Genomic DNA, 12,750 nt, shown 5'->3' on the forward strand with positions numbered 1-12,750 from the left:
TTATTATTATTATTATTTATTGTTATTATTGCATTGTATACTTCGCCTGACATAATTAGTAACTTTATATCCAGTCGTTTGAGATGGGCAGGGCATGCAGCACATATGGGCGGATCCAAAAATGCATATAGAGTACTAGTTGGAAGGCCGAAGATAAAAAGACCTTTGGGGAGGCCGAGATGTAGATGGGAGGATAATATTAAAATGGATTTGAGGGAAGTGGGATATCATTGTAGAGACTAGATTAATCTTGCTCAGGATAGGGACCAATGGCGGACTTATGTGAGGGCAGCAATGAACCTCCGGGCTCCTTAAAAACCATAAGGAAGTATTATTATTGTTTTTTTTTTTCAAAGCCTAAAATATCGGTTAAAATGTTAATAGAAAAATTAATAATTCTATAATCATATTAATATTTCTTTATGTTTAGAACAAATTGGTTGTGTTTTTTAAAATTGTTACTGAATGTGAATGTATTGACAGAAAATTTGCATATTAGGGGATTCCGTTCTCAGTACATGAAATTGCTCATGCTTAGCGAAGTATTCGAAAATATTTTTCCTCCACTTTTTACGTCTAATTTTAGCTGTGTAAAACTGAGACATCCTTATTTGTTTGTAGTCTTTTTTTTTCAGAAAGTATAGCAGAGAGAGAGATATTCATATTCATATTCTTTATTTGCCTCAAGGTACAAGAATACAAGAGGCCTCGTCAATGTGATAATATAAAAAACAATGAGAGAGAGAGAGAGAGAGAGGGGGGGGAGGATAATAAAAATTATAGCTGCCTTTTCTAAGGATTACCATGAAGATACAGCCTGCTGATCGATCGATCCAAATAAGATAATATTTTAGTTTATGTATGCTAGTCATTTTTAATGCAATAGTACAATAACTGTTTTTGTTTTGTTTATGTAACTTTGAGTGGGTAGCTATCACTTTCAAGAAGTTATTCCATTTTAATTTTTAAAAATATAAATGGTTATGTACTATACTAAGAAGTCTCTTAAGATTTGTAACCCATTGTCCTCGAGATGATAACTGTGTAGGCCGAAATGGTTGAAAAGGTCAACTGAAAATCTTGTAATTAATCCTCTTACATCAAAAAGCAATCCAATCATTTCCCAGTTCTCTATTTTGTGTATTTGTGTGAAAAGTATGTTAATTTTGGATAAATGAGATGAGACTAATTCATTAACCATTTGATCATTTTAAGATGGGCGACCATTATACCTGCTACGGCTTGGCCAAATGGATGTCAAGGGATTGCTAAAAGCAATAGGAGAAGAAGGACTGCTTCAACTTGTAAGTTGAAGGATTAACCCAATGCTGTAATAAAGTAGTGCATCTTATTCTGTATAATAATTATCTAAATATTAGGTACGAATTTAAGAAAGGAAGTGTCCTGTAGCATTACACATGAACTTTGTATGTTGCAAAAATATGAATTCTCATATTACTGATAGTAATTTTTCTGTATTATAGTAATGAAATATTATGTGTGTGTGCTTTTGTGTCTTTATATTAAAGATCGTAAACTTAAATATAGAAAGTATTGAAGGGCACAGTCCAAATGCTTTTTATTAATTATCTTTATCGATCTAGTGACTGAAGTCAGTAGGTTTTTCGAATGGAACAATTCAAGGTTTCTTATGAAGACAAGTAAAACTGTGATTCCTGTGTCACAGTAACTGTGGTACATAAAAGAATCTTGCAACATATGACTGATTAATGTTGCAAGGAAATTTCTCTAAATGGCCATTGTGTTGTCTCCCTTCACTTTCTACTTTTTCGCCCTTTCATAAAAACTGAGTATCAAGTCTTTCCTACTAAAACAGCTAGAATATGGTGCTGATCACATACCAGTACCTTCCAATGCCGAAGTAAAAACATCATAGCTCTCCCTCCCTGTCTCCTGTGTGTGCCTCAGTGGTGTGTACACTGATACGTTACAGTTCGTACATTCAGTTGCAAATGACTGTACTGGTGCCTGTTTTTCTTATCTGTCCACAGAGAATTTCTTATCGAATATAACTTTTCCACTGCAGCATTGGTTCGTGGAATTGCTAACACAAATTGTACAAGAATAATAATATTTTCAAAAGATATATTTTACAAAGACTTTTAACTATGTCAAACCACCTTTGCTCAAGATCAGCATCGTTCCACCACTGTGGAGTGATGGTTAGCATGTCTGATCATGAAATGAGTGGGTCCAAGTTCATATTCTGGTTGGGACAAGTTTAGGGTTCCCAGACATATTAGAAAAAAAGTACAGGACACTTACCAGTTATCACTGATTAAGTTTAGTATACGCACCCATCAAATATGCCAATCTTTCAAAGTGTGTGTAGTGAAGTTTACTACACAAACACTTTACTTACTAACTAAGTGTAAGTAAACAAATACCGGTAGTAAACAAAATTGTAGGGAGCATATTTGCATTAAGTTTAAGCTTCTTTATGTAAGTTGCTTTCAGATTGTTTTTACTGAGTTATTACAGAAATAGCTACAAAATACACTAATTTACTCACGTGACAATATTCTTATAAATCAATCTGCCTTGGTCTTGCAAAGTTGCAATATTTCTCTAAAGAATGAATTTCACTTAACAATTGTTTATTTTGAAGAATCGTGTCATGAAAAGGATCACAGTCCTCACTGAAGAATGATTTTACAACAAGCAATGATTTTACTGTTTTTACAGACAATTTATTTTTCTCATTCATGCGAGAAAATGTCTTTCGACACACGCATTTGTTCCAGGGATACACATAATGAACTGTACTATCCTCTTCAAATTTAAGGGTTCTTCTTCAGTACTTTTAAAAAGATTTACCCAGACTTCATCTAAATGTTTGATTTGCCATCATTCGCCTTGAGAAATTAATAACTCACAATAATTGTTTCATAATAGGCCATCTACAGTCACTTGCAATGATGAAGTGCGATGTTTATAATTTGTAATATGGAATAGGCATTGTAACTTTTCCGTTTTTTCTCTATTTAGAACTCTAAAATACGGAACGGAAGGCTGTCCCAAAGACTTTTCTCAGGACAATGGGATGCATTAGCAAAAAACGGGATGATCTTGTATTTTACGGGACATCTGGGAGCCTGATTGAGGATTTTTCCAGGGATTTCTCTCAACCCGTTAAGAGCAAATGCTGGGTAATTTTCGGCATTTGACCCTGGACTCATTTTATTGACATTACCGGTATCACCTTCATTTCACTCAGAAACTAGATAACAATAGTGATTGAAAAAGCATCGTAAAATAAACCATTTAAAAAAAACATCAGTATCAGAATTCCATTAACTTTTCTACTTTCCAAACATATTTATAACAAGACTGACCCTGGACCAGGTTGATGGCATTTAAGTGTGCTTAAGGATACACTGATGTGAAATTTTGTCATTTTTGGTCAAAAATACTGATTTTTTGTTTTTATCTTTAAAAAATTGTTCATGGTGTAGAGATGTCCTCTGCCAATTTTCATGGCCATACGATCGGTCTATCAGCTGTTTAGGGTCACATTTCGAAAAGGTTGCGCGCTTTGACTGATAATGTAAATCCCCCGTCCATGCCCTCAATTCTGAATTCTGCGACAATTGTGGAAATTACGCTGTATTTCATATATTATTTATTACACTACTGTTTGTGAAAAGACAATACCCAGAAAGAATGGCCCGAACGACTCCAATCTTGGGAGATGTGTAGAAAAGTGTACCATCAATAATTGATTACATTTCCAGAGAAATGGCGTACACGTAGGCCCAACAGTGATGTCTCTTGTTTCACCAGCAAGGTCAATGTTATGCCTCGCTCATTCAGTGCAGAGCTTCCAAAGGAAGTGGAAACGTGAATCTAGTGTAGGTATGCCTCGTCGACGAGGAAGGGCGCAATATCAGCACGTGAATGAGTTCGGGGGGAATGATTGTTCTCCGGTAAGCAGGTTTGTCATACCTTGACATTTCGGCTCTTACAGGGCATGCTGCTATGACAGTGATGAGTGTGTGGAACCAGTGGATAGAAGAGGGTCGTACACAGAGACGAGCGGATACTGGACCACGTAATGTGACCACAGAACGGGATGACCGCCATCTTATCCGCTTGGCCATGACGAACTGTACAGCTTCATCCACAATGTTGATTCGACGTTGGAGTACTGCATCGGGTGTTGATCTATCTGCCGTCGTTTGTCGCCGTCTTTTGAGGGATGGACTAGTGGCTCACATGCCATTGCGTCGGCTTCCATTGTCCAGAAACCACCAACGTCTCAGATGATAATGGGCACGTGAACACCTTCACTGGCGTGCTGAGTAGCAAAATATAGTGTTTTCGGACAAGTCATGCGAGTCCTACTTATCCTACAATGATGGTTGCATACATGTTAGACCCTACAGTGGTGAACACAATCTGAGAGCCTGCATTGTTGAGCAGCATAGCGGAGAAACGCTAGTGTGATAGTTTGGGGCGCCATTGGATACAATATGCGATCTCGCCTTCTACGTATTCAGGGAAATCTGAACAGCAATCGCTACATTAGGGAGGTTTTAGAGCCCGAAGTACTGCCCCTCCTTCAGGCAACTCCACATGCCATATTTCAGCAGGACAATGACCGGCAACATGTGGCGAGGATTGTGCAAGCCTTCTTTGAAGAATGACGGGTATCCTCTTCCCTGGCCTGCACGTTCACCAGACATGTCGCTCATCGAACATGTCTGGGAAATGGTTGAATGGCAATTTGTTTGTCATGGTCTTCCAGCACCGACCCTTGACTCTTTGTGGATTCGCATACAAACTGCGTGAAGGTAATTCCTCCAGGAACATATCCAGTCTCTCTTTGATCCCATGCCACGACGCTTAGAAGCTCTGATTGCAGCGTATAGAAGCTTCACACCATACTGAAATCTCACAGTCGCAGATCAGATACAATTTTGTAATTCTAATCATTTCTATATTGTTATGTACCTAATCTGAGGTATCAATTTCATTCACATGTATCTTTCTTGGTGTTGCAATTTCCACAAACATTTGTGTACATTAGATTTCCAATTCAGACAGTGTAGCTTCTCGATTTCTCGAAATATTTCTTCATAGGATCCAACAGATATCACTTCAAAGGATGCTTTCCTTTGAAAAATATTCAGTTACCAAGAGACCACAACTCTTGTCTAAAGAAAAATTCCATTTGTTGCTAGTAGCCATAACAACGTGTTTCCCATGCTCGGTTTTTGTTTTGCTATACAAGAAATATTTGCAAGTTTCTAACAGTTTTATTGTTAATGTAATAATAAGTGTCTGCAGTCTATAGTGATTTGTTTTCATAAGTTTACATGTTTTTTTTTCAGTCGCCATCTTTATTTACTAGTGCAGGTTAGGTGTGCACTGCATGGTATTGTATATAAGAGTAAGTTCTGCGTAAAATAAGCAAGGCCTATATATCTCAAAATGCCTAGAAAATAAAAAAAGATAGAGTTCTTGTTTATTATTATCATCCCAAACTTTGAAGTCAATTTTCTCCACTTTCAGTTTTTGTAAATTTTGCATTACTAAAAATGCTACTCTTCCTACAATTTTTGTACTACATGCATGATTTTTTTTGTAGAGGATTTTGAATGTGTTCTTAACAAAACTTACTATCAGGATTATACCTAACATTCATATTTTATTTAATATTAATTTTTCTTTACGCTTGAGTTGACTTTTTTTCCGTTTTTACACTTTAGTGCATAAAATATTTTTTATTTTATTTTTAGTAGAATAAAAGGCAAAATTGTATAGTAAGTTTTATTTACGAGGGTCTGACAAGTATGTAGACAAAATTTCAGGCCAAAATATTCGAATTTGTGGGAGGAGTAGCAATTTTTGAAAAGCTAAATTTACACAATTTAAAATTACAAAATTATTAATAATTCATACATTTCTGCATCAAATGAGACGAAACTTTGTACACAGACTATTTGTATATAGTAGGACAGCTGTACAAAATTTCAGAGATCTACATAGAATAGTATAGAAATTTCAAATTTCACATCAGTGTATCCTTAAATGCTACAGGCTCATGTCAGTAGATTTACTTCTGTGAAACAAAATTCCAGCACACCAGTGATGCTGATATAACCTTGGCAGTTGCGAGCATCATTAAATGAAACATAATTGAATTTAAACATGACTGACCTCGTCAAAGAGTTAATCTTCGGCACAATATTCGTAATATTTTCAACCATACCAGATATGCACTGCAGACACTGTTGTATTTCCTTTCAGTTGAGAGCAATTTTTTATGTAATCCAGCTGAAACATTCCAAAATTTTCAAAGGAGTAGATTGTTTTTCTAAATACTCAGTACAAATGTCATAAAAGTTACTGACAGTTTCTTCTTACTGTATAATTTTCAATAACACTCATCTTCGAGTTCTCTCAATAGTAATTTTAGTCTCAGTGTTCGAAAATTTTGGTCTTTTTGGCTTCTAATTTTACATGATAAGCAATCCAGTAGACAGATTTTTTTTTTATCTTCATCCAATGAACAAGAAAACGGAACAACATACACTCCTTTATATTCAGGACAACAGTACAGACAAATGCACATACCCCTAGTTGTACATCATTTTTAAGGTATATAGAGCGTCTATATGACCATAAAACTCTTAATATTAGGTCCAAAATACTCCAGAGTATTGCTATACATCATTATCTCATTTTTCATAAAATGTATAGTTACCTCTTTGTACTTAGTAGAGCAATGTAGATGTCTGTGGATACCATGAAATTTATAACCGAGCACTTATACCAAAAAGTAATTAACTGTGTTTATTAATACGATAAATAATTTTGGGAATTTTGGAACATCTCTTAATTAATATTCATTTTGCTAGCAAGTTCTAATCTTCTGGTATCTGAAGTTGCTAATATTCTACCTAGAATTTATTTTTTTTTATATCTAATGCAGCTTAGAACGTGACTAATGACCATTCTCTTAAAACATACCATACATACAATGTATTAATCTTTGTTATTTAAGACTCTTCACGTCTGTGAGGAAGGCCTACAGTTGATGGAAGAAGCTACGAGAACACAAGGGAAACCAATTTCAACATGGTCTCTCCTAGTGGACTTGGAAGGTCTTAATATGCGACATTTATGGAGACCTGGAATAAAGGTATGTACTGTGAAACATTCTTGTCAGTAGAAGGCTGCTTTCACTTGACTTCAGTTGAACATTTGTCCTTTATGGTTATCTAGCATCTTATTCCTAAAAAATTGTCTTGTAGCATTTAATTATCCATTAGATGTTACTGCGAAAAGCTGAAGCTGTAACTGGAAATCAGTAAGTTGCATTTCAACAGTTTAGCAATATTGAATAGTAAATCAATGCACTTCATACTCGTATTTCATAAATACAGTGATGCATCTGAATGGTGATGCCTATAGGGTGACCAGATTCACATTCATAAAAAAGAGGACACAAAGCTTCAAAAAGGAGGACATTGTTCGAAAAAAAGAGGACAGAAAATATGTATCCTACTTTGAGTTAAGCTTAAGCTTATATTCTACTTTAAATTACGTCAATATACAGCACAGATTTAGGCTTATATCATACTTAAAAGTATGTTAATATCTATTTTATTACAAAATAATTATGATAAAAATAATAATAATGATTTTACAGTTAGCTACATATGAAAGTCAAGGTAACTATAATTTTTAAAGAGGACAGAAAATATCTATTTATATTTAGACTTAGGCTTATATTGTATTTAAAATTATGTCAGTATCTATTTTATTATAGCATACCTATGATAAAACTTAATAATATATAATGATTTTCCAGTTAACTACATATAAAAGCCAAGGGAACTATTATTATTATCAAAAGGAGGAGCAAAGAGACTTACAAATGTTGGTAAAGAGTATATTCCGTCGATGCTGCTGCCACCTACTGGCAAATTACTTGAAAAAAGCGTCAAATCAGATACTTTCAAAATATCAGGCATACAAGTTACGAAAAGGAGGATATTTATTCATTTTTTTAAAATCCGCCCGGACCCCAGACAAAAGCTTAAAAAGGAGAACATGTCCGGATAAAAGAGGACGTCTGGTCACCTTAGATACCTACCTATACAAATTCAAGACTTTTAAACCGTTTGTGAGCACTATTATTGGTAACTTCCATATATATACAATAGATTTTATCAAGTCACTATTCCAATTAAAATAAGTGTCATGGATGATTAATTCACAAGGAAGGATGTGAGCAGTTTGTTTAGGGTAATTTATTTAGCCAGTGCTGATTCAAGAATACCACATACTTTACTTACTTGAAAGGGTTGTCACTCAGATTTTTTGTAATATTTTAATACGCAGGTATTAATGCATTTTAGCTGCCACGATGGTCTAGTGGCTAGAGTGCCGAATTTATAATCCTGTGGACCCAGGTTCGATTCCTGGTGTACTCCCGATGTTTTACTTATGTTGGACAAGCCTGTGGTCCAGTTAACAAAGAGGTTGTCTCTGCGAGCTCTGGTTCCCTTGTGACATCCCAACAAATCTCCATCATCTCATTCATCATGGGTGTAGTGTAGATCAGCATCCTATGGCATACCCTGGGAAATGACTCCGTCAGTAAATTGACGTACACACTGGCTTCATGTAGGTGAATGAAGAACAGCCAACGACCTGCCAATAGCAAAAAGAAAAAAGAAAAATATTATTTTTACTTAAGAGTGAAATTTATGTGACTGGTGACTGATTAAATACATTTCAGTTAATGCTAAAAATTAAGAATTATGACTCCTGTTTGTATTCAATACAGTATACTAGCATAACTTTTTGATATCTATATATAATTTTTATATAGATACACTGTTAGTCGAACAGCTAGAGGATCAGATTTCCACACTGATAATCTGGGTTCGAATCCCAGTGGATCCAACTGGAATTTATGGTGGACAAAGATGTTTTGTGGTAGGTTTTTGCGGGGTGCTCCCATTTCCCATATTAGCATTCCACCATCACTCCATAAATCATTCATCATACGGTGTTACATAGTTTGCCTCCTATGGTACACCAAGGACAGTGCCTTCATAGCAGCTGAAAGAATTACAAGCTTCAGCACATCACCTGCGAGATGAGAACACTTGGGTGAATGACACAAGTCAAGTGCCCACCATTAGTAAAGTAATAGTAATAATAGTAATAATAATAATAATAATAATAATAATAATAATAATCTTATTGTTATATGTGTGCATTACAGGCTTTGCTGAGGATTATTGAAATTGTAGAAGCTAATTATCCAGAGACAATGGGTAGAGTCCTCATCATTCGAGCACCAAGGGTGTTCCCAATTTTATGGACGTTAGTGAGCACGTTTATTGGTTAGTACCTCTACCATGCAATACTCTTTACTTTATGTACTGCCTAACATTTCCGTGATTTTCTGTTGTAAATAAAAAGTAGGCAAATGTATTTATAAGAAATATTTATCAAGTTATGAAATAACACTGTGCTGTAGTAAATTGCATTTCTTTATCTTGTTTGATTTATCTGTTAGATGAGAACACTCGCAGCAAATTCTTGTTCTATGGTGGCAATGATTATCAAGCAAGTGGTGGCCTTGTCGACTATATTCCTCAAGAATTTGTTCCAGATTTTCTGGGAGGATCATGTCGAGTGAGTGTTCATGACTGAATTTTCTTTAAACTGTTAATTTTAATTATGTGTGAATCTCCTGTATGATATCTTGCTAGTCACTAACCATGCATCCTGTTGTTCTTAGTCAAATAACGTTATATGATAACATTAAACTTACATGAATGTGGTAAAAAACATATGAAGACCTCCCTCAAGGAACGTTGCATATCATATGCAAAAGCCGTTGATATGCAACCTTCTTTGAAGGAGGTCTTCATATCATTAGCACACATGCATAATGTACACTCTTTTCTCTGCCCTTCTTCCTCCTTCTGCTGCCATGTCTCTCTGCTAAAAAAATTGGACATTTTTTCCATTTTCTCATAAACTATAACTTAACAAAAATCTGTCTCAGGATATTCTCTCGGATTTTAGGGTTTTAATTTTGTGCAAGTGGTGCACTAGGAGTCATGACCAAGGTGACCAGACTAGTCCCAGTGCCCCGAAAAACTTTCTTGGGATGCATGAATGGCCCGGTTTTTTTGATTGATCCCTCGCTCATTATAAGAGTAATCAGATTTGAGCCTTTTTGATTAGTAAGACCAAGATTGAGTTAAAATAATCGCATTTCAACCTAAATATGTTGGCTGTCCTATTTCCACAATCGTAATGATGAATATGTAAACAACTAAGTTTACAAACACATAGTTTCCGGTTTGGTCATTTGGTACTTTGTCTTGGTAGCATGTGCTTCTTATGTGCAATATATTTGTGAGTACAATAACTGAGTTTTCATTAATATGTCAAAAAAGAAAGTATTTATTGAATGATAAACTTCAATAAGATTTTCTGTGCATTTCGAAATTGTACTGTGTACTGGATATTTTCAATCTCACCTGATGGAAGAGCAGACATCAGTAGCCACATTGATAAAAAAAGAAGCATAAAAACGCAGCTTTCTCATCATCATCTAATAAAGTGACATCTTTTTTCAAGCCAATAATTAAAATTTGCAGTAGAAGAAGGTATTTTTATTTATCAAACCATCAAAATAACCACAGTTTTCTTTCGATGCACTGCATTTCTTCTATTGTTAGGAAGTTTTTAATAGAAGCAGCTTTGCTTGTAGTTCCACTAATGTGAGAAGATTTTAGTGAATGTGCTGGCCCATTTTGCAATGAATCCATTGTGAAAGAACTACAAGCAGCAAAGTTCATCTCTGTGATGTTTGATTCCTTCAGTCATAAACATTTGAAAATTGTTTCTGCCCCTATGAGATATTTTTTTTTCTAACATACGAATTATTGCAAGGATAATTGAATTTAATTTGTAGGGTAATTTCTTATGTCACGAGCATATTCCTGTTTTTTAATTTCAAAATCTGGTCTCCCTGGTCATGGCATTGTTTCTTGCTGCTGCTCCCTCTTTTCTTTTCTGTTCGGTACTATTTCTTTTCCAGAGTGTTCTAATATTCTCTCATCCTTAACCAATAATAAGAAACAGTAGCAATTTGTACTTTACTGCCGTCAAGGTATGAGCTGCTTCTTAAAAACAGCTGAATACATTAATAGCTTTATTTGCTGGTGATTTTTCAATGTTTTTGTGTTTTATGTTCTCTTTGTTGTGTTTTCTATTAAAGTATCTTTCAGTCCCTATTTTCCATTCATATTGCATGATCGGTGTGATTGAACTTGTAATGGTTTTAATAAAATGGTCTAGTTTTGAAAAATTTATGTAATTTCAAATTATATAGTTATGTGTTTTATACACAGAAAAAGTATACTTACTGAAGCTTTTACATTCCCTTCTGTTCTAATATTAACCTTGTATACAGGGTGTTAAAAAATAGGGTCTAATATTTTAAAAGATGGTACAACCCAGCAAAACAAGTAAAAATAGTTCAGAAATATTAATATCTTCCGAGATATTAGAACTTACTTGTTCATAGCATATGTTCCATGTGACTTCCATTCATCATAACACATCCTTCTGCTCGACGTCTTAAGGAACCACGCAACCTTTCAAACACTCCTGGTTGGTCTCTGATATGCTGATACTCTCCTTTAGTGTTTCAATGTCTTCAATGATTGTTGCATACATTAAGGCCTTAAGTGTCTCCATAACAAAAGTCCAAGAGATTAAGATGTGGGAAACGAGAAGGCTATGGTACAGGACCTCCCTGACCAATCCATGGAAGATTAAATACCTGTGTTAGATATGTCATCTGACTCTGTTATGAAAATGGGCTGGTGCTCCGTCATGCATAAACCACATTCATTTTGTAGTCTTTGATGGTATGGCACTACCTCCAGCAAGATGGGCAATTGGCTTGCTAAGAAATGCCAGTACTGAGAACTAGTTAATGTACAGCGTAGAATGTGTGGCCCTAATAACCTGTGACCAACATACGAATTTTAAGGTACGTTTTTCGTAAAAACTTAATATTAGGACTCACGTTTTTTGGACTTTTTTTCTTGTTGTGATGTGCACTACGACCCCTTCAAAACATCAGACTCTTTTTCTTTTAACATCCTATATAGATTTAAGAGAGCTCTATTCATGAAGGAGCGAGAGTGGAATGTGATTACCGCAATCTTAGCAAAAAGAATAGGGGTAGAGGAAGATGATCTTAGATTAATTTCTGGAGTTAGTGTTGGCCTAAATTGGAATATATAGAACATGAATAGTTATTATAGTTGAAGATAGATTATATGATAATTATATAATTTTACAGACACCTGTGTGTTCGTATGTGAATATGATTTTTATGTTGGATGTTCTGTTTTAAATATTAACATTGTTTTCCTTTTCAGATGAGATTTTAGCACTTATGTTACCAATGTTTTTAATTTATACGTGATATTGCAGTTACAAATAAATTTTAATATTAACTTTATTAAAATGCATCTTTATATACGCAGAGAAAATATAACATAATTACAAATAAACTTGGGTATTTGATATGAAATATAGAACGTGAGGTGTGAGTTACATGACTTACTGTTACCCAGTACAGAGTTACATATTTATCTTGCGGCATTTTAAGTAGTTTTTGTAAGATTGTCAGTTGGTGAAAACCAAAAGAGATGAAAGTTATTTCCGTCAATA

General features: G+C 34.8%; 1 protein-coding gene across 2 annotated transcripts in view; it reads left to right on the plus strand.

Annotated features, from left to right (window-relative positions):
* Positions 1-12,750, plus strand: part of retm (real-time) — a 194,832-nt gene that overhangs the window by 134,647 nt on the left and 47,435 nt on the right. For both annotated transcript variants that reach the window (XM_069828396.1, XM_069828397.1), the window contains 4 exons: positions 1,216-1,304; positions 7,031-7,168; positions 9,266-9,386; positions 9,563-9,681. In XM_069828396.1, coding sequence (XP_069684497.1) covers positions 1,216-1,304; positions 7,031-7,168; positions 9,266-9,386; positions 9,563-9,681 — 467 coding nt within the window. The remainder of the gene's footprint in view (positions 1-1,215; positions 1,305-7,030; positions 7,169-9,265; positions 9,387-9,562; positions 9,682-12,750) is intronic.

This window comes from Periplaneta americana, chromosome 6 (assembly GCF_040183065.1).
Source record: "Periplaneta americana isolate PAMFEO1 chromosome 6, P.americana_PAMFEO1_priV1, whole genome shotgun sequence".
Taxonomy (NCBI): Eukaryota; Metazoa; Arthropoda; class Insecta; order Blattodea; family Blattidae; genus Periplaneta; species Periplaneta americana.